Below are 26306 nucleotides of genomic sequence, written 5' to 3'. Positions count from 1 at the left end.
TCCCTCTCAAAATTTTTCACTCACAAAGAGACGTCACCGTATGCCGGTGAAGGGCTTCAAATTTTGACCTTTGTCACCTTTTGACCTTTTGAATTACGGAACTAATCTGTATTTCCAGAATTGCTGTAAGCCAAAAACAAACATCCATTGTGCGACTGCGAATGTCATTAGTCAACATCGCTCAGCTGCTGCTGATCAGTAACAATTACCAGCTACAGAAAACGAAAGGCTGACATAAGTAATAAATCAACAGTTTTTAAGCCGATACCCCTCACACCATGTCAAACCCCCAAAAAGCTGTGTTGTGCCTTTACCATAGAAAACCACGTTTTGTTATTGTTTTCAGCCATACTCCAAACGAGTTTCTTGAAGGGTTTGTAATGAATATAAGCGCCGTTTCAGAACAATAAAACCTTGATTAATGAATAATGAAAAACAACTTTTTGTACATGACACATTATTATAAAAGATAAATCTGGAACCCATAGAAATGTATTTCTAGAGTAATCAAATAAAAAAGATGGAAAGTAAATCGCCAGGGTAAAAGTTGAAAATAAAATGAAAAAAAACGTACAGGTATAAAATAGCAAATACAAACGACTGCCTGAAACCTGTACTTAGGACTTGCCTATAGTACTGTAAAAATTCACAATATTTTAGTAATCAACTAATGCAGAAACAGACAAATTGGCAAATATTTTTCCTACGAGTTTCCTTCAAAGAAAAAGGATAAATCTGGAATGCATTTAAGGGGATCAACTCTAGTTTTATTGTGTGGAAAATACAACAGTGAAACTCTTTATTTTTATTCCATATATAACTTACATTAACTTCAGTGTACTTGCAAAGATTGGGGAAAATCTACCGTCCAGGTATTTTTTAGGGACCGTCTCAAAACACAGGTACATTTACTATAGGATTATATTGGACAATGTCAATTTTTAGCACTTTAAAGCAAATTATACAAGCAAATAGACATTTTGTTCAAACTATAATATTTTATGAGTAATACTATATGATACAATATATGGTAGAAAACACAAAATTCTACCGTCTTGTAAAGAGAGAGGGCATCTCAAAGTGCATAAAATTAGCCAATTTTACTATTTTTATAGAGTACAACAAAATATGACGTAAACAATAGATTCAAAAGAGATCATAATTAAAATATTGGAGATATTCTTAAAATTATATGTTTTAAATTTCAAGAGCGTAAGTTCATTACTTTTTCTGCACAAATATTTTTAATACTGTATAGGGGATTAATTTCACGGGTTGTAATTTTCACGTTTTTCTCTCATCTGACACGATCGCGGTTTCTTGAATTCGCGGAATTTGGTATGTAATAAAAGTTACTTCCCTTTTCTCCATTTAATCCATACCATAGCTACATATAAACGACATTAATCAGCGTTATGTCTTTATTTCACGAACAACAGGGTAAGTTTTTATAAAATTGTTACATTTTATAAATAATTACTTAACACAAGTGCAGTTATTGATAGTCCCTAAACGTTAAATGATTTTCCTATATGCTATTACGATGAGTGCAAGTGCACCCGAGATCTTCAATACAACGCGGCGAAAAACCTCTGGACGGATATAAAACTTTTTATGTAGTTCTACGAAATAATATCCTTCCACACTTCCTTCGTCAGTAAGTTCGATATTTATTTGAATGATTTTTTAAACCAAAATGTCGATAAAAACTACATGAACTAATATGCATGAGAATGCAGCTAGTTGACAAATACACGTGGTAACATTAATTACGCACGGGTAATCAAAACCCAAGGCCCACATGTTTTGATTGATGAAACATGTAGCGTTGCCTATTAAAACAGCTTTTGAACAAACACAAATTATTATCTGCCGATTTGAATTAAAGTAAAGCGTGATATTTAAAATTAATTGAATGACAGTACTACTCGCAATTACTGAAATGACCATGGACTGCACGAACACCTATATAAATCAATCGTAGTCTATTCTCAATTTTCCAAATAAAACATGGAGATTATTGAAAATTTATTCACTGTTTCTTGAATTCACGGATTTGTTAACACCGTGAATATAGCGAATATTAACACCGCGAGTTATTTTCCCCCTATACAGTACCCATTTCTTTAAGTGCTTCAGATTACCATAACGTCAAAAAGACACTGCAGCGACGCCAACCTACCTGTCAATTGCAAAAGCGGTTAATTAATCAATTACATCAAATTGTAACTACATTCTTATACCTATAATTTCTTTATTTTATTTAATTTTAATAATATAATTAAGCGATAAAAGTTGCATTAGAACAATAAATACCCTTAATTTTACTATGATGCGCGAAATATTGCGCAATGGAAACTATAGTCGGTCCCCTTATATCCCCCTTCCCCGCAGTCACGCATTTTAACGCATATAGCATTTCCTATTTCTAACGCAAAATCAAGCATATACCGTTTCCCCGCCATCATGCATTTTCACGCACTTTAAAAAGTTCATTTAATCTTAAATTTAATGCCAATTTCCTTCTATTTTATACCAGCAAAATTCTCAGCAAATAAGAAATGCTATATTTGTATCAAAATATTATGTCATGATATTATTTACGCTAAACTTTAGAGAAACGTGTACCTCGCTAGAAGGTGCTTGCGGGGAAAAGGTAAATATCTATTTCTTTGACGTGAACATTAAGTGTATGTTGCACAACAGTTCAGTAAGTTGTAAAGAGATATACATTCTTACACATCACATAAAAACGATGGAAAGATTTATCACCAGCTGGTAAAACTTGAAGCTAAAATTTAAAAAAAAAACTCCAAAAGGGCTTTTAATTGGCAAGTACATCGATTGCCTGAAACTTGTAGCTAGGATATGCCTAAAGGACTGTTAAAATCACAGAATATTAAATAATTTCAAAGAATATATACCTCAAAATTGACGGCCATTAAAAGTAACAAAATTATGTGAAAAATTCATTTTCAGGTATATCTATTTTTTTGCTGAAATTAACGTTCCCCTTATACTCTAATATTATTTAAAATATACATTCCCCTTTCTGTTTAGATTTAGTTACAATCTCCTTCACGGGGAGAGAAAAAAATAATATCATTGTACCCAAAATAACACAAAATCGTGGCAATAATTTACAAACAATTATTTTCGTAACTTTATAGCGGCGATGCATTTCCGGTACAGGAATACAATATCTCAGACTTAAACATTCAAGGTGGACACTTATTAATTACAATAAAAATTTTCAAGTAAACTTAAATTTATTCATGCGCTGTGTGTCATGTCTCAACACAAACGTATTTCTATTTGAGAAATAAACAGTACTTGTATCAAGAAATAAAACGCAAATTAATATTCAATTAGGTATCAAACGATCATGGAAGCAATAGATAAGCCAATTCGAGCTTTCCTTAAAAAATATCAGAGTATTTAAAATTCTCTCTCTCTCTCTCTCTCTCTCTCTCTCTCTCTCTCTCTCTCTCTCTCTCTCTGTCTCTCCTCTCTCTCTGTCTCTCTCTCTCTCTCTCTCTCTCTCTCTCTCTCTCTCTCTCTCTCTCTCTCTCTCTGACGTTCCAAAAATGATAGACTAGATAATTTAATAATTGAATACTATAAACACCTCTTTCAAGGTTCAATTAATTTTCATAAGTGCTTTTCAGCTTTAGTTGTCTATTTTCTTAAATAAGTACTTATTATGTGTGGAATTATATTAAGAAACATTCTTAATGTCTGATTGTTTTCCATTCAAAGATCACCATGGCCTTCAAAGAATACCAAAAGAAGTTTGTCAACAAAAATTGACAGAGAGGAGTTCTGCTGAATTTCTCATTCCAAGTCTTAAAGGAAACGGATTATGCTCTGTGATTCTGTTAATTTTCCTCTTCACTAAACAAAATCAATCTCTGGTTACCTACCATAAAAACTGCAAAGAGTAAGATATGCGACATACAAAGAAGGGGTTTAAGGGGGAAAATATTACTAAGATTTACAATGTAATGCTGAAATATGATACAAATTGCAGAATTATATTTAATCATAATTGTTTATTTAGAATTTATTTTGGTATAGAAAATCACATATTGCAAACATAGAAATCTCTTCCGTTTTATTTTCGCCTCTTTCGCCCAAACATCATTTGGGCGAAATCAAAGAATACTGTATATTATTTCGAAAAAAAGCATTTTCATTGGCCACATTGTTTACATGTGTGAAAGGGTAAAAATAACACAGGACAAAAATAACCCTGTATATAGTATTAATAAAAATTTTATGGAGAGAAGGGTTATTAAAATAGTTTCAATGCAACTAAAAGTATAGGAACTGAAATTTGTATTGATCAATACATTTCAGCAAGAGACATACTAAAGATGTACGAATTGATCACATAACGGCCGCTCATCTGATTGATTACGATGCTGAACGTGATGTTCTACCTGTTATACTGTCGAACTGCAACATCGAATTGGGACATGGAAACAATGTGGAATATAACTTCCATAATATGGAGCGGCAAATTATTGATAGATTTTTGTTTTCAAAGTCTCAAATAGAAATCAAAATAGAAATGGTAAGAATTAACATAAGTAATTAACATGCATGTTTTACTGTTTCAAACATGTTAATACAATACCTAAAAATAATGTTTTGTTGAAATTTGGCAAACAGTAAATACATGTAAGTTGTTATCATTTTTGTTGGCAAGGACGGTACCCATTTTTTGATGCCCATTATCTAAGTTTTATCATTGAAATCCACCTGTGCATTCGTCTATAAACAGGCATTATCCTGCCTCTGATAAAAGTCATGAAATTTCATTGGTCGAGAGCAGTACTGCATGAAACGATGTCATGCTGTCTACCCACCTCACATTGCTAATTGTGCCCCCTCCACGTGACCTACCCACCATATATTAAAAATTTACCAACCACACATCATCAATATACTGCTTTCACGTGACCCGCACGGAGCCTCATATCTGACGTCACAATGCGTCTGACGACAACGTACAATGGATGTATAGAACGTCTTGCTTGGACGTTCAGTGAAAGCGGTTTATTGATACTATCAATATCTAATGTTTTAGTGATTCATTGGCAGGATAAATTTGTTATGTAGACACTTAGAGGGGTAATACGGAAATATGTTGGGTCCTTGAAAAAATTCAGATTAGGCTCGGCTTACGCCTCGCCCAATATGGATTTCAAGGACCCAACATATTTCCGTATTACCCCTCTAAGTGGCTACAAAACTAATATAGGTTGCTGTAAATGTCACATATTTCAGTGAATATTTTTTTTTTATTTTTAACAAGTTTTACAGCAGTTTTAATAAAGCTTTTATCTTCACTCTAGTTTACGGACTCTTTACCATTCATTTATAATGCAGTGTCTCGAATAGCCCTTGTTTCCCAGCTTATCACGGAAAAACGATGTGATGATAAGTTGTTATATAAACTGTTATAAATTCATTACAGCACTCGCATTAAAAAAAGGATTTCATTTACATGCAAAATCAAAATCAAATGCAAATGAAATGCCTTTATATCGTCAAATCTGGCGCTGAAATAGCTAGCCAGCGTAGGAAAATATATCTGTTTGAAAAGGGACACCTAATAATATTTAAGGATGTTTGATTGTCTTTAATACATATAGCAAATTTGATAGACATCATATCGGGAGTAGTTTATACTATTTTAATAAACATTTTACAGTAAAAAAGCTTGATACTAAAAGGTCACCCTAAATTTTAAAAATGAATGAAAACGACAGCGTGTATGAAAGTCTTAACAATTATTTTAAAATATCAGTAATTGTAATTATCCACAATTGTTTGATATTCAAATAGATAATGGAACACGAATCTATTGCTGAAAACCCTCAAAACAAAATTTACCATAAGTTGTACTCGATAAAAGCAGCGAAGGTCTGACAAGAGCAAAGATATGCAAGAGCAAAAAGACGGATTTATATGCAATTTTCTTAAATATTAGTGGTATTGTTGTTCAAATTCGTAATCGGGGAGACAGTTTAATTTCTGGAGGAGTCTAGAAAGCAATTTTCTGCAAAAAAAACCGAAAGGTTTGAGGCAAGACCCAGAATCAGGAACTCACTTCATTAAATTTCTTCATGACAGCGTCAAAACCCGCATGTCCTGAAGAGTAAAGGGGTTTTGGGGATACACAGAAAGTTGTGTTTTTTCACATTAACAATATTCGCCAGATTTTTGACCTTTTGACTTGTTTATATTTCTTTTCAATGATTTAGTCTTCATGATTTTACTTATTAATCTCTTTTAAGTAAAATGCATGTCCGTAACATTTTTCATACAATTTCTGATTGTTTTTAGAACTCGTATTTGGGTATGAGCCTTAGTATACTAGAAAATGGCAGATCCAATGATTTCCCGGACTTTATTCTTCCTCCTGAAAGGTGTTTTTTTTTCAAGTTTGGAAATAGAGACAAGTCAAAAGGTCAAAGATCTGGCGAATATTGTTAATGTGAAAAAACATTCCCGAAAACCCCTTTACTCTTCAGGGCATGCGTGTTTAGACGCTGTCATGAAGAAATGTAATGTAGTGGATTCCAGATTCTGGGAATTTCCTCTAATAAAACCTCTTGATTTATTTGCAAAAAAAAATTACTTTCTAGATTCCTCAAGAAAATAAACTGTCTCTCCGAATACGAATTTGAACAACAACACAACTTATTCTAAAAAAAATACATATCTCTGTCCTTATGCTCATGTTTCAATATCTGTTTGAAACTAAAACAAACGACGATAACTACAATTACTGATGTTTTAAAATAATTGTTATGACTTTCGTATACGCCGTCGTTTTCACTCATTTTTCAAAATATAGGGTGACTTTTGAGTATCAAGCTTTTTTACCGTTAAACTTTTCTTAAAAACAGTGTAAACTCCTGATATGATGTCTATCAAACTTGTTATGTATCTTAAAGTCAATCATACATCATCAAATATTATTTGTTGAAATCTGGCGAACAGAACGTAAGTTGTTATAATTTTTGTTGGCAAGAACGGTACACATTTTTTTATGTCTATTATATATTGTTTTTATTATTGAAATCCACCTGCTATTTTGTCTATATAACAGGCATTGGTTGCTGTAAATATAACATATCTCAGGAAATATTTCTTTAGGATATTTAACTAGTTTTATAGCAGCTTGAAAGAAGCTTTTATTTTCACTCTAGTTTACCGATTCTTTACCATTCATTTATAATGCAGTGTCTCGAAAAACCCTTAATTCCAAACTTCTCGCTATGAAACTACTTGATAAAAAATGGTCACATAAACTGTTATAAATTTATGAAAGATTCAATAATGAGAGAGAGTCAAGTTTAATGTCATATGATATCTGTAAATTATGTCATATAGTTCAGGACATTATTTGTTGAACAACCCTCGTATATATATTCATCCTGTCTGAGTCATCAATTTATCCAAAAAAGTACAAAATCATAAACATATTATCTCAGTTACGTATTTTTAAAACTGCTTTCATATTTGTTTAATTTATAGACTTAAAAATTAATGATATTTTACAGATTCCAGTGGTTACTTTCCGTTCATATTTGTTTAATTTAAAGACTTAAAAATTAATGAGTTTAAATATTTTACAGATTCCAGTGGTTACTTTCCGTTCTGAATCAACAAACTGTGTTGTATTGCAAAACTTACGATCATCGGTAAATCAGGTAAGAAATATTTCTATTCTGTTTCTTTTATACTTGCAGAATTCCATGACATTTAATCAAAACCGTATTTTTTTTTCAATTCTGATTTAATAGGAGGCATTGCCACCTTCTTTTGCCAAAACAGTATGTGATGAAATTCGAACTTATCCTGAAGTTTGCGAGTCTCTGAACAGACTAGATATAGCAATTTTTTTCTTAACATCGCTTAAGGGAGAAAAAGATATATATCTTGAATATTTTATGGTAAACATCTTGAAAATGGATTCAACTATACCAAGTCAACAAGTAAGTAATTTTATCTGAAAACGCCTTTCATTACATTTTCATAAGAGGACGATTATTCTGTACATGTAAATGAAAACTAAAAAAGAAACATGTTTAAATGGAAAATCCTTCCAAAGTTTAAAAGGAAGAGTTGCTGTTTTAATTTAATTTACATGAAGAATAGAGACTTATGGAACTTATGATATGGAAAAATCGTCTCCTGCGTTATTTAAACAATAAAATGCTTTCTTTGTTTGTTGTTACTGGAATGAACGGAAGCAGCTGTTGCAATAGCTGCGACCGTTCATTCCAGTAACAACAACAAAGAAAGACATTTCATTGTTTATATTTATATCTGTTTAAATTATCATTTTCAGTAGGATTAAAAATATTAATTATTGTGTTAATGATGCGAACGTCTTTGTACGTTTCATTGATGGAACGGCCACTAATCAAGAAATCTGTACAGGTGATATGCCTAATGTAGTTTATGCAGGGATTAACGCAATGGGTTTTCTTAAGAAATTCAGTGGATGTAAATATTAAATATAACATCATGACCATGTCTTCGCTAGTAAAGAATAGCCAAATACATTATAAACTCTAAATTCAACCTTGAATTATGATATACAGTAATTATCTTTTACATAACTTTCGAACATGTAACTGTTTTAATTACAATGTACATGTGGTATATTAATCGACCTTTCAGTGCTTTAGGAAACCAAAGTTAGAAAAAATATCATTCTTTGCGATAACTTATAAATTATACTTTTTTGATAACAAAGACATTGATAAAAGAATTCTCAGTTGATGTGTTGCTTTTCAATATTATTTCTAAAAATGTGTTTTGAAATAGAAAAGCAGTTTCCTTTGTACATTAATTAAATTTGATTTTGGTGTCATACAGGTAAAGAGCAGGTGCCAGTGCAAACATGTGCAGTTTTTATGGCTAACTCTCGCCATGCAAAAAACTAAATTTGAAATGACCAGCAATCAGGTAAATTCTTTAAAATTTTTAATTCCATAATGAAAAATTCAGAAAATGTTTGTAATATAAGAAGTAAAGATCCCCCCAATAACTAAAATCAGATGTTGTACATAATTAAATAATTAATCCCGATATTTTTACATTTCCAATGCCTTTGTTCGAGATAAAATTGCAAAATATTCATGTACTTTATTTCTCAATCAATGTACTGGTTCATCAATACGCGCGCTTAAACAAAATCCCGTGCAGGCGGGACAAATAGAGACAAGAAGTGGGGCTTCTAGCACGTGGATTGACGGAATTAATGCCATGTAAATATAAGGAATAACTGTCAGATTTTTCAATTTCATGACGATGATCAATCTATTGGCTAGCGTGATAATTTGGCGTTTTGCAAATTATCACACATACCAATCGGTTGATCGCAGAACGAAATAGAAAAATAAGACAGTTCTTCCTTAAATCCGTATCAAAGCTCCCTATGTAATCTCATTATTTCATTTATCGCAGTACTGTAAGACACAGGTAAAATATTTTTGCCGAGAGATGCATCTCCATATATCTCATCAATTTAAATAGCTTCAAAAAAGGTTTCCTCTAAGAAATGAATGATATAAGATGAAAGAAATTAATAATGTTTAAGGTCAGACAACACCTTTCTTAAAAATATATAATTTTTCTTAAGAATTTGCCATTGAAATATTGGTACTTAAACAAGTTTCCTCACAAAAAATCAGTGTACCTTACCAGGCATCTGGACAAGATGTTGATATTTCTTATATAACCCTTATGGGTAATCTTCTGAATGGTTTATATCACAATTGTTGGTGTGCTTATATTTCAAAACTATGAATAATTTTTAATATAACACAAAAATACAAATAATATTTGATGAACGTGTTATCTGACCCCTATGTGCAAATGACTTTTGAATATCTAATTGAAATTTGCCAAATCATCTTCTACCGAGACATGTTGTATTACATGATTCAAGTCATCAACTTCAATTTTACTTGAAATGATTGTCGTTGAATAGTATTTGTTTAGTACGTATGCTAATGTACTTGTTTAATTTTTCAAAAGTACCCCGCCCCCTTGAAACAATCCCACCTTTTTTTACATGGACACAAAACATGGATTTGGTTGAAGTAGAATTTAATTAATACTGTTTTTTTCATTAGTGAAAAAAATGAGTGGGGTTTAATACATGGAATTCATAAATACGAGTTATGATAAAATCTTGAACAAAGTGTTTTATTCGAAATCTTTTCTAAACGTTGTTACGTTTGACAACGTTACGGCGCACCGGAGAGCAGTTAAGTTTCACCAAAAATTTTTTAAATATTTTTTCACAATTATGACAAGGAGCGCACGGCGGGTGTGAATGGTTGACAGGGGATACTCACTCCTCTATGGCACTTAATGCAACGACTGATGTATTGGAGGTCCGTGTTTGAACTGCTCCATTTTTGTTTTATGGACATTTGATATATAGCTTGTTATGCCCATTTGTTTCATTTAATGCGTATGTATCCTTATATTTTAGCATAATAATTGTTAGATATACTTTAATAGGAGATTTTTCATGGAATCGACCAAATGTTTAAAAAGGAATTAAGCGATGATCAAGCTCAAGGTATCAGGGAGAATGCAGCACATGTGCCACCAGAACATTTGGACATTTTCCTTGAAATCCTTTTCGAATGCATAATGTTGAACATCACCAAACCAGAAGAAAATGAAGAGGACAACAGGCTACACACAAGGTAGTTCAGAGTCTTTTTTTATATAAAACCTTTATTTTATAGAATCACAAAAAATAATTTCCTTGAGATCGATCAATTTACATTAATGTGACAACTTTTAACATGTATTAGAGAAAAACGTATAAGTTCATTTTCTTCCAAAGAATTGCTTTTTTTCCCTACAGTTTACACGACACAATGTTCGGCTACATCGACGCAAGAGCCTACGATGTCGAAGAAGAATTTCCAGATTGGGCAGTATCAGTACTGGGAAGAATTATCCAAAATGAAGGAGATTTGAAGATTGAAAATTGTCAAGCCATAAAAACATGGGAGACATTGTATGAGACATCCTGTTTGAGACGGGATAACGTGTGATTATTTGGATATCAAAGATATTTTGATATCAAAGAACCATTAACTCAACACTTTAAAAATTAAATTATTCTAATTTAACATGTATGCGTATTTTAAACCATGTATGGTTTTGGAAAATTGGAACACTGCTGTGTCTTTAAGGCTAAAACCTCATCTATAAATTGTACTTAAATGTATTAAAATTTGAATATTGTTGTTTGAATTTTGTTTTTTAACTAATAATTGTAATGTTTTTAGTACGTGGTACTAATCCTGTGAGTGAATCAGATTTTACATTTGAATCTTTGCTGTGGAATTAATTGTTCTCTAAAGATTTTGTTTTTGATAGTTGACATTTCATAATGCATACTGCTGCTTACTTGTGCTTTAAGATTTTTTTTAGTTGTTTATTAAAAATATTTTCTTTTCCGATTTTAGATTTTCTAATACAATAACATATGTTTTGAGATACTTGTCTATTTTGTTTATACTATGTTTTCCTATTTAACAATGGATACATATAACAAACTTTCTGTTTTTTGTTTTTTACTTTAATTCGAATAATGTCAATGTATTCTATATTTATTTTGTTAATATTATTTTATCTTACGTATGCATATATATCTATTTGAACTAAACTTGGATACATGAACCTGTATAAAATGTATGCATTAAAAGTGACGGCTGTACTACTAGAATTTCAGCCACATCTATTTAAATGATAACGATACATGTAATGCGTGGTTTAGGGTTTGAAGGGTCATTTTTTTACCAAGAAGAAAACTGATATTTAAAAATATTTGTTTTAAATTTATATTCTTAATTTTTATATTAGCCCATAAGCTATTTTTGTATTTTGGAAGATTACTTTCCTTCAGCTTAAAACATGTCCGAAACTAAAGTGAAGGTGCTCATAAAAATAAACCACGAACATATTTTCTCTGCAAGATTTGAAGATTTGCATGATATTATTTTTGTAAAAATAATTGGTTTCTCTGTTTTTATGAGTACCTAGGTATCTAATGGATATATAATCTGCTATTACCATCTTCGCAAATGTAATTCAAAAATTTATTCTAATGATAAAAACATTGACTTAAAACAGTGATGTGTTAGATTTTACCATTGTTGTATATTCTTGTCTCTTAATTGTTCGGTGTTAAACAATCTAGCTGAGGAAAAAGTAATCTTCAATTTACGTGTGTTTGATTTTTATTAATAATATATGTAGTTGTCAATAAATAAAAACGCATATTTTCTTGAGGTTTTACTTTCAAAGAAATGAAGAGCTAGTAGCAAACATTCTTCTAGATAAATCTTAGCTTCATAAATCGAACAAAAGGAGCCAGGTTAAAATGAGCTGAAACTTAAATATATTTAAAATTGAATGGTAATTCCATTGCCATGACAACCATTTTTTACAAACATTTTCCTTCAGATCAGTTTTTGTTGTTATTTAACTAACCTAAATGCAGTCCTTTCCGGTAATAACTATATATTTACATCCACTGAGTATTTTCTTCTTTATATTTTAAGAAAACCCATTGCGTTAATCACTGCATGAACTACATCGCCTGTACAGATTTCTTGATCAGTGGCTGTTCCATCAATGAAACGTATAAAGACTTTCGCATCATTAATACAATAATTGATCTTTTCAATCCTACTTTAAATGATTATTTAAACAAATATAAATATAAACAATACAATGTATTTTTTGTTTGTTATTACTGGAATTAACGGTCGCAGCTATTGCAGAAAAAATTACATAACCTATGTAAAAATTTACGTACATAACCCGCTTTCGCAGGTTATGTCTTTTTTCTGCAACAGCTGCTTCCGTTAATTCCAGTAATAACAAACAAAGAAAGCATTTTTTTGTTTAAGTAAACGTCTTCAAAACACGTTTTCTTTAAACTTAAAAAGATATTTATATTTAAGCAACTATTCACTGAAAAGCAAAGAAATATTACTGGGTAATAGAACTAGAAATATCTGAAATATCGGAAACATTGGAAAATTAATGTGGCAATGGAAACATCCTATTTGTAGTGTAAAACCGTTGTAGTGCATGTAATTCTTCGAAAGAATATGGAATATTTGTAATATGATGAGAACGCATAAGATAATTATACATGTAATACCTTTATTCCTGGTAGCTCAGTATCAGGGACTGGGTAAGGGAATTTCTTTGGAAGCTTCAAATTTTCTCACTCCCCAAATTTGTCACTAAATATTTCAAATAAAACATTATTGATAATCAACCAAGTTAAGCAACCATATTTCAGTATAATGATTGTACTTCAAGTAGATCTAAAGATTGCATTTCAAACAGAAGAATGATCATTAAGTGAATCAAATTTCTGTCATATCACTCAGGGAAATAAAAACTTTATAAATATTTTTCTTATAATAGCACAATGAAGCAGTGATACAACTCCACTAGAGCCGCGCTCGTTGCAAAGCAACGAGTAGGTCTTCCGTTAGAGCTGTGGACAGGAAGTACCGACCCTGGGTCAAGGTCACTGTACATTCTTATGTGAACAACTTTTCTTTTCAGCATGAGCCACCAGTGAATCTTAATTACAAAGTTATGCTTGAAATTTTTTTTTCTCTGTCAGTGACCTTGATTTGCCAGAAAGACCTTTGATCAGGGTCAGGACACAACCTCCAATCATAATCTGCCTTATCTATGTTTCAACTAAGAGCTTTTAATGATTTTCGTTTACTAATTCATAGCGTGGCATGGGAAAGAAATATTTCTTCTGTCACTCAGTGACCTTGATCTTAATGGAATAACCTTGGCTTTGTGTCAAGACAAACCCTCAATCTGAAACAACTTTTAGTGATTAGAAATTCAGAACTCTCACAGGATTTTTACAGCTTTCCTGTCATTGGCTTTGAATTTGTTAAAATGGCCGTATTTTGAGTCATCTGAAACTTGCGGACCATAAGCATTCTTTATCAAGTATGAATTTAAACAAATATAGTCCAGATTGAAATGATACTATTTTCTGAGTCAAATTCGTAGAAAAACCTTTTAGTGACAAGCAATCTCTGTATCAAGTATGACTTACAGATATTCTCGATTACATGCAAATGACTGCGAACCCCACTATGGGACGTTAATGTATAATTTCAGCTTAGAAATTTATTATACATGTATAATAATTTGTTGATTCTAATTTTTTCTATAGCAGATGTTAACTTTGTTCTAAGCTGAAATTATACATTAACTTACGTTTATAAATTGATCAAAACAAAAACCTTACAATTGTAAAGAAATAGTCCGAAGAAAAAATTCTCATTCAATAGACTGATAGTTGTACGTAGTCTATACATTTAACAACCCTCCCGAAATAGTTCAGAGGCGAAATTATTAATCAGATATTGAGCAGAGTGATCTTTTTCGTGCCAGCACCTTAAGCGAAACGAGACCTTGTTTTATACGGTCTCATCCGAAGAACAAGTCTCCACGTCCCATAGTGGGGTTCGAACCCACGACGTTAGGATCATCTCCTTACTTCGCGACTGCGGTATGCGGGCGACCTTGGGGGATATAAAATGAAGATAATGAAGAAACGGTTAGTGAAAATAAGAAATGGTCGTTTTGAAATATTATTCTTAAGAACTTCTGGGCAAGAATAATAAACTCTACTTATGAAAGCTTCCTGATATAAAAAAAGTTTACCTTTTTTCAAATTATGACCAGAATAGGTATTTAAAAATTAACATAGGAAGTTATACATGTACCCCCGCAAAGTGATTGTGTATTTAGGGGTATGGTGGATGAGTTGGGAATTAAATTGTCTGTTTAATTAATTGTCCAGATGTCTGTCCCCAAAAGTTTTCCTTATAAGTAGCTATTAATAGCTACATGTACGTAGGTAGAAATAATCTTTAGACTAGACCTGATCAAGCTTTCAATTTGTTGAAATGGCTATAATAAGCATCGAACCATTTACAAACATCGATACGTTTGTCTCATCAGCTTATTTGTCAGTGGTATGCCTCATTTTAGAAAATATTTGCATGTAGACCATGATTCCGAACAGGTTATCACCATGACGTCACTTTTCATCATAACTGTCCCTGAAACATTAATACTTTAAGAGCTTTGTTTTGAATCAGCATCAATGCAAACTAATTATGTAGGAAAAATAATATTCAGCAAACAGTCTCATAATATTTTACACTTCTATTCACCGAGGCCCCCCAAACGGATGGGCCCTTGGATTTCATGTTCTCTAACAGATGTAATGCATCTTCGTCTACGCTTTCTTCAGTATTCAGGATAATGGAGAAATTATTCTTCACTGTGTTTAGATTTATCTGGACCTTTGCTCCTCCGCTGTAGACGGTTTTATCATTAAGTGCCTGGTATATATAGTTTTTATCAGCGTTCATTGAACCATTATTCTCAGTCTGAGGACTTCCTTTGGTTTTGAAAAGGATTTTGCAAGTATGCTTGTAAACCAAAACTGAGATAATCACTGCAAATATTCCAACCGAAAAGCAAAGCGATAAAATCTGCCAAATGTTCGCTGTATTCTCGTCTTCGTAATTGTTTTCTTGAGATTTCATAGGTAAGTTTCTGGTAATGAAACCTTGAAATTGCTCTGTTCTTGCAAGTCTTGGTGTTTCTAGAAAACAAATATTATACGGTTTAATTTGTAATATAATTGTAAGTACAGTTTGTAACGAGGTGTGTGTAATTTTCTCTTGTATGCAGAAAAAATGAAATGCCCATATTTTAAAGTGATAAATTGAAATTTCATTTAAGAAAAAAAGAGTACGAAAAGTTCACAGTGACTACCTTCCCTAGCTTGTTAATTGATTGCTTAATTAAAATTAGTTTATACCTGTTGTGGTCATTGGACACCCAAAGGAAACATTGCACAAAGTCTTTTCACACATGATACACTGGTGAGCACATCCCTCCCCGTAACGACCAGGACTACAATGTCTGGTACAGTTAGGACCGAAGTATCCAGGAAGACACCCTGAAGATAATAGGAACATATAAGTAATGAGATAACACCGTTTTCTGTGACAAACATAACTGACAAAGTAAGTAGTGCACAATTAATGTTAGATTATGGAAATAAATACAGTAAACTTTACGACATTAACAACAAAATCTTGCTCTAAAAATGTCCCAAAACTTCTATTCTATAAACAGAATTATTTTAACAACTCTTATTTTCAAAACTAAATAAAAATTATGATAAAAACCCTGAAAGATATTCATATATATATATATATATATATATATATATATATATATATATATATATATATATATATATATATATATATATATATATATATATATATATATTTCAGGTTTTTTTTTTATTATAATCTAATATATATCTATATTGATACATGTATACAGATACACTAATTGTTAACCCTACTTATTGTATTGTTATGTAAGAATTAATTTAGAATTATGTCATTTTTAATGATATTTTTTATCAAATGTTGAGGAAATTTATTTTTCAAAAAAAAAAATTGTTTCAAGATCAACACTTATATCTTGTTTATTAATACACATTTCACTTGTTTGTTTTCTAATATGTATTGATTTTATCAGAATTTTGAAATATTTTATCAAAAGTATATAATAGATCGACTAACACCACTTCACTTTATAGGAAAGTGTATTAATATGTTTAATTTATTTTTTTACATTTTGAAGTGTTATTTATCGTGAGGGATATACAATATTAATTTTGACTTTATTATAACAATCTCATTCAGAGAGTGTCCCCCGCTTCGGGTAAAAAGGAGAACATATACGATTTTAGAGGAGGTTTAAAGGGGAATGTACTTTGTTGTTGAAGTGTGGGTCGGATCTGAGGGAGTAATGGTATAAAATGTCATTGCAAAAGCTTCCTAAGATATCGCTCAGAAATAAAAGTTTAAGATACAGTCAGAATGTATGAAATTACGACCTTCAACTATGACCATTTGACCCTAAAAGAAATAGTCTTTTTGAGGCCATAGGGAGTTGTGGTAAAATATTTCACTCCAAACTCCCAAAGCTTTTCGAGATGACATTGACCTTTGACCTTTCATCGCAAAAGCTCAAAGGCTTCTGGAAATATCGCGCAGAAACGAAAGTGTTACAGAAAGACAGACGGACGGACGGACAAACAGACAGACCTAAATTAATATCTCCTTCTTTCAGTGAAAGCGGGGGACAAAACACATAATTATAAAGTAAACAAATGACGCTTTTATCAAAAGAATTTCACATCCTATTTCAATTGCTTTATTTTTTTTTAAATAATTTGATTTCATTTAATATCAATATATGAAAATCAGTTGACATCCCTGCTTATATTTCATCATGAATAATTTGAAGAAATACTGAGTAGGTGCAATCTTTAAAGTTATATAACAATCATAATTTAGTGGAAAATTAATATATTTCTTTGAAGAACGTCTTTTGCGCTTTTGTGTGTGTAACTTAGTATATTATATTGAAATATTCTTTCCACAATACGAAGTATATATGCTTGACTACGGCACCGCTGAAGGGCCAGGTAAATAGGTAAAAAAAATATTTTTATTTGTCCGGACGAATTAGAAATTTGTTCGAACGAATTAGTTACTAGTATTCGTTTGGACGAAGGAGTTATTCATAGAGGTATTAGTATGTCAAATTTTGTTAGAAACATTGGCTTGATATGGATCTTAAAGCAATTGTGACATAACTTTTGGATCAACCCTTTTTAATAAATTATTGCAAAATGCTTTCTTTGGTTGTTAGTACGGGGATTAATGGCGCAGCTGTTGCAGAAAAAATACATAACCCACGGAAGCGGCTTATGTAATTTTTTCTGCAATTTAGCTGCGACTTTAATTTTCCGTACTAACAAACAATAAATGATTTTATTGTTTATATTTACATCTGTATTTAAAATCATTTAAAGTAAAATTGAAATTGTATTAAATATAATTGTTTTTAAGATGAATATGTAACTATCCATAACTTAACAGCCATCGTTCAAGAAATCTACGCAGGTGGCTTGCTTAGTGTCGTTCATGCACTGATTAATAAAAATGGTCTTCATAAGAAAGAAAGGAAAAAATATTCAGTGGATATAAATATATGCAAATAATTTCCACCTAATTCAAGATGTGTTGATGTTCATGTATGTATATATATATATATATATATATATATATATATATATATATATATATATATATATATATATATATATATATATATATATATATATATATATATATATATATATATATATTTCAGGTTTTTTTTTTTATTATAATCTAATATATATCTATATTGATACATGTATACAGATACACTAATTGTTAACCCTACTTATTGTATTGTTATGTAAGAATTAATTTAGAATTATGTCATTTTTAATGATATTTTTTATCAAATGTTGAGGAAATTTATTTTTCAAAAAAAAAAATTGTTTCAAGATCAACACTTATATCTTGTTTATTAATACACATTTCACTTGTTTGTTTTCTAATATGTATTGATTTTATCAGAATTTTGAAATATTTTATCAAAAGTATATAATAGATCGACTAACACCACTTCACTTTATAGGAAAGTGTATTAATATGTTTAATTTATTTTTTTACATTTTGAAGTGTTATTTATCGTGAGGGATATACAATATTAATTTTGACTTTATTATAACAATCTCATTCAGAGAGTGTCCCCCGCTTCGGGTAAAAAGGAGAACATATACGATTTTAGAGGAGGTTTAAAGGGGAATGTACTTTGTTGTTGAAGTGTGGGTCGGATCTGAGGGAGTAATGGTATAAAATGTCATTGCAAAAGCTTCCTAAGATATCGCTCAGAAATAAAAGTTTAAGATACAGTCAGAATGTATGAAATTACGACCTTCAACTATGACCATTTGACCCTAAAAGAAATAGTCTTTTTGAGGCCATAGGGAGTTGTGGTAAAATATTTCACTCCAAACTCCCAAAGCTTTTCGAGATGACATTGACCTTTGACCTTTCATCGCAAAAGCTCAAAGGCTTCTGGAAATATCGCGCAGAAACGAAAGTGTTACAGAAAGACAGACGGACGGACGGACAAACAGACAGACCTAAATTAATATCTCCTTCTTTCAGTGAAAGCGGGGGACAAAACACATAATTATAAAGTAAACAAATGACGCTTTTATCAAAAGAATTTCACATCCTATTTCAATTGCTTTATTTTTTTTTTAAATAATTTGATTTCATTTAATATCAATATATGAAAATCAGTTGACATCCCTGCTTATATTTCATCATGAATAATTTGAAGAAATACTGAGTAGGTGCAATCTTTAAAGTTATATAACAATCATAATTTAGTGGAAAATTAATATATTTCTTTGAAGAACGTCTTTTGCGCTTTTGTGTGTGTAACTTAGTATATTATATTGAAATATTCTTTCCACAATACGAAGTATATATGCTTGACTACGGCACCGCTGAAGGGCCAGGTAAATAGGTAAAAAAAATATTTTTATTTGTCCGGACGAATTAGAAATTTGTTCGAACGAATTAGTTACTAGTATTCGTTTGGACGAAGGAGTTATTCATAGAGGTATTAGTATGTCAAATTTTGTTAGAAACATTGGCTTGATATGGATCTTAAAGCAATTGTGACATAACTTTTGGATCAACCCTTTTTAATAAATTATTGCAAAATGCTTTCTTTGGTTGTTAGTACGGGGATTAATGGCGCAGCTGTTGCAGAAAAAATACATAACCCACGGAAGCGGCTTATGTAATTTTTTCTGCAATTTAGCTGCGACTTTAATTTTCCGTACTAACAAACAATAAATGATTTTATTGTTTATATTTACATCTGTATTTAAAATCATTTAAAGTAAAATTGAAATTGTATTAAATATAATTGTTTTTAAGATGAATATGTAACTATCCATAACTTAACAGCCATCGTTCAAGAAATCTACGCAGGTGGCTTGCTTAGTGTCGTTCATGCACTGATTAATAAAAATGGTCTTCATAAGAAAGAAAGGAAAAAATATTCAGTGGATATAAATATATGCAAATAATTTCCACCTAATTCAAGATGTGTTGATGTTCATGTATGTATATATATATATATATATATATATATATATATATATATATATATATATATATATATATATATATATATATATATATATATATATATATATCTTTCAGGTTTTTTTTTTATTATAATCTAATATATATCTATATTGATACATGTATACAGATACACTAATTGTTAACCCTACTTATTGTATTGTTATGTAAGAATTAATTTAGAATTATGTCATTTTTAATGATATTTTTTATCAAATGTTGAGGAAATTTATTTTTCAAAAAAAAAATTGTTTCAAGATCAACACTTATATCTTGTTTATTAATACACATTTCACTTGTTTGTTTTCTAATATGTATTGATTTTATCAGAATTTTGAAATATTTTATCAAAAGTATATAATAGATCGACTAACACCACTTCACTTTATAGGAAAGTGTATTAATATGTTTAATTTATTTTTTTACATTTTGAAGTGTTATTTATCGTGAGGGATATACAATATTAATTTTGACTTTATTATAACAATCTCATTCAGAGAGTGTCCCCCGCTTCGGGTAAAAAGGAGAACATATACGATTTTAGAGGAGGTTTAAAGGGGAATGTACTTTGTTGTTGAAGTGTGGGTCGGATCTGAGGGAGTAATGGTATAAAATGTCATTGCAAAAGCTTCCTATATCGCTCAGAAATAAAAGTTTAAGATACAGTCAGAATGTATGAAATTACGACCTTCAACTATGACCATTTGACCCTAAAAGAAATAGTCTTTTTGAGGCCATAGGGAGTTGTGGTAAAATATTTCACTCCAAACTCCCAAAGCTTTTCGAGATGACATTGACCTTTGACCTTTCATCGCAAAAGCTCAAAGGCTTCTGGAAATATCGCGCAGAAACGAAAGTGTTACAGAAAGACAGACGGACGGACGGACAAACAGACAGACCTAAATTAATATCTCCTTCTTTCAGTGAAAGCGGGGGACAAAACACATAATTATAAAGTAAACAAATGACGCTTTTATCAAAAGAATTTCACATCCTATTTCAATTGCTTTATTTTTTTTTAAATAATTTGATTTCATTTAATATCAATATATGAAAATCAGTTGACATCCCTGCTTATATTTCATCATGAATAATTTGAAGAAATACTGAGTAGGTGCAATCTTTAAAGTTATATAACAATCATAATTTAGTGGAAAATTAATATATTTCTTTGAAGAACGTCTTTTGCGCTTTTGTGTGTGTAACTTAGTATATTATATTGAAATATTCTTTCCACAATACGAAGTATATATGCTTGACTACGGCACCGCTGAAGGGCCAGGTAAATAGGTAAAAAAAATATTTTTATTTGTCCGGACGAATTAGAAATTTGTTCGAACGAATTAGTTACTAGTATTCGTTTGGACGAAGGAGTTATTCATAGAGGTATTAGTATGTCAAATTTTGTTAGAAACATTGGCTTGATATGGATCTTAAAGCAATTGTGACATAACTTTTGGATCAACCCTTTTTAATAAATTATTGCAAAATGCTTTCTTTGGTTGTTAGTACGGGGATTAATGGCGCAGCTGTTGCAGAAAAAATACATAACCCACGGAAGCGGCTTATGTAATTTTTTCTGCAATTTAGCTGCGACTTTAATTTTCCGTACTAACAAACAATAAATGATTTTATTGTTTATATTTACATCTGTATTTAAAATCATTTAAAGTAAAATTGAAATTGTATTAAATATAATTGTTTTTAAGATGAATATGTAACTATCCATAACTTAACAGCCATCGTTCAAGAAATCTACGCAGGTGGCTTGCTTAGTGTCGTTCATGCACTGATTAATAAAAATGGTCTTCATAAGAAAGAAAGGAAAAAATATTCAGTGGATATAAATATATGCAAATAATTTCCACCTAATTCAAGATGTGTTGATGTTCATGTATGTATATATATATATATATATATATATATATATATATATATATATATATATATATATATATATATATATATATATATATATATATATCTTTCAGGTTTTTTTTTTATTATAATCTAATATATATCTATATTGATACATGTATACAGATACACTAATTGTTAACCCTACTTATTGTATTGTTATGTAAGAATTAATTTAGAATTATGTCATTTTTAATGATATTTTTTATCAAATGTTGAGGAAATTTATTTTTCAAAAAAAAAAAATTGTTTCAAGATCAACACTTATATCTTGTTTATTAATACACATTTCACTTGTTTGTTTTCTAATATGTATTGATTTTATCAGAATTTTGAAATATTTTATCAAAAGTATATAATAGATCGACTAACACCACTTCACTTTATAGGAAAGTGTATTAATATGATTTATTTATTTTTTTACATTTTGAAGTGTTATTTATCGTGAGGGATATACAATATTAATTTTGACTTTATTATAACAATCTCATTCAGAGAGTGTCCCCCGCTTCGGGTAAAAAGGAGAACATATACGATTTTAGAGGAGGTTTAAAGGGGAATGTACTTTGTTGTTGAAGTGTGGGTCGGATCTGAGGGAGTAATGGTATAAAATGTCATTGCAAAAGCTTCCTAAGATATCGCTCAGAAATAAAAGTTTAAGATACAGTCAGAATGTATGAAATTACGACCTTCAACTATGACCATTTGACCCTAAAAGAAATAGTCTTTTTGAGGCCATAGGGAGTTGTGGTAAAATATTTCACTCCAAACTCCCAAAGCTTTTCGAGATGACATTGACCTTTGACCTTTCATCGCAAAAGCTCAAAGGCTTCTGGAAATATCGCGCAGAAACGAAAGTGTTACAGAAAGACAGACGGACGGACGGACAAACAGACAGACCTAAATTAATATCTCCTTCTTTCAGTGAAAGCGGGGGACAAAACACATAATTATAAAGTAAACAAATGACGCTTTTATCAAAAGAATTTCACATCCTATTTCAATTGCTTTATTTTTTTTTAAATAATTTGATTTCATTTAATATCAATATATGAAAATCAGTTGACATCCCTGCTTATATTTCATCATGAATAATTTGAAGAAATACTGAGTAGGTGCAATCTTTAAAGTTATATAACAATCATAATTTAGTGGAAAATTAATATATTTCTTTGAAGAACGTCTTTTGCGCTTTTGTGTGTGTAACTTAGTATATTATATTGAAATATTCTTTCCACAATACGAAGTATATATGCTTGACTACGGCACCGCTGAAGGGCCAGGTAAATAGGTAAAAAAAATATTTTTATTTGTCCGGACGAATTAGAAATTTGTTCGAACGAATTAGTTACTAGTATTCGTTTGGACGAAGGAGTTATTCATAGAGGTATTAGTATGTCAAATTTTGTTAGAAACATTGGCTTGATATGGATCTTAAAGCAATTGTGACATAACTTTTGGATCAACCCTTTTTAATAAATTATTGCAAAATGCTTTCTTTGGTTGTTAGTACGGGGATTAATGGCGCAGCTGTTGCAGAAAAAATACATAACCCACGGAAGCGGCTTATGTAATTTTTTCTGCAATTTAGCTGCGACTTTAATTTTCCGTACTAACAAACAATAAATGATTTTATTGTTTATATTTACATCTGTATTTAAAATCATTTAAAGTAAAATTGAAATTGTATTAAATATAATTGTTTTTAAGATGAATATGTAACTATCCATAACTTAACAGCCATCGTTCAAGAAATCTACGCAGGTGGCTTGCTTAGTGTCGTTCATGCACTGATTAATAAAAATGGTCTTCATAAGAAAGAAAGGAAAAAATATTCTGTGGATATAAATATATGCAAATAATTTCCACCTAATTCAAGATGTGTTGATGTTCATGTATGTTAAAGTTTTTAAGGTACCTGTATCAAATGAATATGTTGAAGGTAAGAAATTCAAAAATACAATATAAGCTCCACATTGTGACTTATTGTTCTCTTTGCAGATACTAATTTAAATTTTTTGTTCAAGTTAATAAGACATACTTTAAGTTCAAGATCTAGTAAATGAAAGGTGCCTACAGATTTAACAACCTTGAGAAATAAATTCCTTTATTGATGCTTTACAACTTTACCTTGGTCAAATAAGGTGTTTCGGGGCATAATTTGTAGGTAAACAAGATGAAAAACTGTATTTTAAAATGTCAATTTCAATGAAAAATTAAGAAAACCCGTCATGAATATGGGAGCTTTTTCGTATTTAGCAAAGGAAATGTATCCAAATTGCCTACAGTTTCTCAAAAAACAGTAATTAATATGTTCATGGCCTCTTCTTTAAATCAATATCAAATTTAATATAGGTATCCGGTTTACTTTTCATATGATTTTAAATTGAATGACATGAAAATACCCTATTTTCTACATAATTCTGCTAAAGCCGTAAAGTACGGGAAAAAGAAAGTTGAAATTGATTATGACGTCATAATTGATCTAGCACCAAAAAATTAGTCTCAAGTAATTTACTAGATCTGGCCCCAGGATCATGAAGCATCTTAAGCTTAGGTCAAAAAATGCTTTAGATGCTGAAATCTTTTAGAGGTCAAGTAGCTCAAAATGAAAATGCTTTCCGATTTTGTATCATCAGCCTGCTGCTGCATGCAAATTATGAGTTTCCTGAAACAAGTTTTAAAGATTTTATAGATAATTGAAATTTTAACTTAAGTCTAAGTCTGTTCCATGATCCCGGGGCCTTGACCTTAATTAGATAATTTAAGATGCAGTTAATAGATTTATTCAATATTAGACAATAAGTTACTTGTGCTGCAATCTTTTGTGACGTCATTCCACATATAACCATTACAGCATTCAAATGTTCCGTTTTTGCTACAAAGAAGAAAAACAAGTTTTAAATAATTAGTTAAAAATGGCTTAATTTTTCCTGAACATATTAGAGTATTATTTAATACACTGTACTATATCTGAAAGCAAGTATTACGCCCTGCATTTTCTAATCCTTCTGTATTCATTCAACATTTAAAAAAAAAATCTGCATTTAAATTATGATCTTTATAAAAGAAATATTATATAGAGTCCTAATTGTTCATGTGGTACACCAGAAGACCCATATCGTTTTTTCTTTGTTTGCAAAAAGTACCAACATGCTAGAGAGGTAATGTTAAGACATTTATTGTGTCTAACTAAAACAAATATCAAATTGAACATTATTGATTGCCACACACTTCAATAAATATATTTTTCACTCAGTTCAAAAATTTATTAGAGATTCTGGTAGATTAAATTCATTATTACAGTTTAACAATTTAACTCTAGATAGTTATATATTTATTATGTGTAACGAATGTACGTTTTTTAAACAAACATGTTTGTATATCAATATTTTCCCCCTTTTTCTTCCCATGTATAGACATACAGTAGAAGCATTTTACGATGAGCATCTAGTAAGTTGTTAAAACTTGTGTTTAAACCATTTCTATAGTAATAATGCAATAAAATATGTTCAAACCAAACCAAACCCAAACAGAGATTTATGTAACAAGAAGCATACATGTAATCGATTTAAAAAAAAAAAAATAACAACAATACATACCCCAAACATTCCAATGCGACCGCTCCTTCGAAAAACAATGCAACATGTAAAAATGCTAACATGGTCAGTTCAGTTATTACGTTGAAATTTGTTGAAGTGTGAGTAAAGAGTGATTTTCCAGTTTAGACGAATTAAACACAATACTTTTTTTTGTTATCATTTTGATGATTCTTTTTCCTTTGTGGAAGGAAGTGATATCCTTCAAATTTTCCAAGCTCTTAAAATTAATTTATTTTTAAAATTTATATCCTTATTTCCGCAGCTGCAGCTCTTAATCTGTTTATATCTCTAATGTGTAATCAATAAATCTGAATATAATTATGTATCCTTTCTTGCATTAATTTTTATTAAAATTAAATAAGAACGGTTTTGTGGTTATATTATGTAAAGATTTTAGTATATAGTTATGGTAACATCGATCGATAGGAAAAATTATGAGTTCTTATAAGTGTATTTGTATACTAATTTTTCATGCAAGAGAAAATCGTTTTGCATTTTCATTATTCTATTTTTCATTAATAATGATATATTATATTATTATATTCAAAATCAAAATAAAATTAAATTCATC

General features: G+C 30.3%; 2 protein-coding genes across 2 annotated transcripts; one reads left to right on the top strand and one right to left on the bottom strand.

Moving 5' to 3' along the window:
* The first annotated feature begins 8914 nt into the window (after positions 1-8914).
* LOC134252600 (uncharacterized) lies at positions 8915-11176 on the top strand. The gene is made up of 3 exons (XM_062735120.1): positions 8915-8991; positions 10558-10748; positions 10913-11176. Exons 1-3 carry the CDS (start codon positions 8956-8958, stop codon positions 11103-11105), a joined length of 420 nt encoding a protein of 139 aa, XP_062591104.1. The 5' UTR covers positions 8915-8955; the 3' UTR covers positions 11106-11176.
* Positions 11177-15183: 4007 nt separating this feature from the next.
* On the bottom strand, positions 15184-26078 carry LOC134252505 (uncharacterized). Its single transcript, XM_062735036.1, has 4 exons — positions 25736-26078; positions 24944-25011; positions 15947-16087; positions 15184-15727 (listed from the first exon to the last, which is right to left on the bottom strand). Exons 1-4 carry the CDS (start codon positions 25795-25797, stop codon positions 15252-15254), a joined length of 747 nt encoding a protein of 248 aa, XP_062591020.1. The 5' UTR covers positions 25798-26078; the 3' UTR covers positions 15184-15251.
* Positions 26079-26306: the final 228 nt, after the last annotated feature.

The sequence above is a fragment of the Saccostrea cucullata genome, unplaced genomic scaffold (assembly GCF_032062105.1).
Source record: "Saccostrea cucullata isolate Sc308-1 unplaced genomic scaffold, CSIRO_AGI_Scuc_v1 ctg1956, whole genome shotgun sequence".
In the NCBI taxonomy this organism is placed as follows: Eukaryota; Metazoa; Mollusca; class Bivalvia; order Ostreida; family Ostreidae; genus Saccostrea; species Saccostrea cuccullata.
The sequence above is the reverse complement of the archived record's forward strand: the minus strand, read 5'-3'. Positions and strand labels throughout refer to the sequence as shown.

Coding starts and splice junctions, on each gene's coding strand:
- LOC134252505 (XM_062735036.1), bottom strand. CDS start 25,797: ATGTTAGCATTTTTACATGTTGCATTGTTTTTCGAAGGAGCGGTCGCA. Junction 25,012..25,735: donor GTCGCATTGGAATGTTTGGG/GTATGTATTGTT, acceptor TCTTCTTTGTAG/CAAAAACGGAACATTTGAAT. Junction 16,088..24,943: donor CACAAAAGATTGCAGCACAA/GTAACTTATTGT, acceptor TATTATCTTCAG/GGTGTCTTCCTGGATACTTC.
- LOC134252600 (XM_062735120.1), top strand. CDS start 8,956: ATGCAAAAAACTAAATTTGAAATGACCAGCAATCAG. Junction 8,992..10,557: donor TTGAAATGACCAGCAATCAG/GTAAATTCTTTA, acceptor ATACTTTAATAG/GAGATTTTTCATGGAATCGA. Junction 10,749..10,912: donor GACAACAGGCTACACACAAG/GTAGTTCAGAGT, acceptor TTTTCCCTACAG/TTTACACGACACAATGTTCG.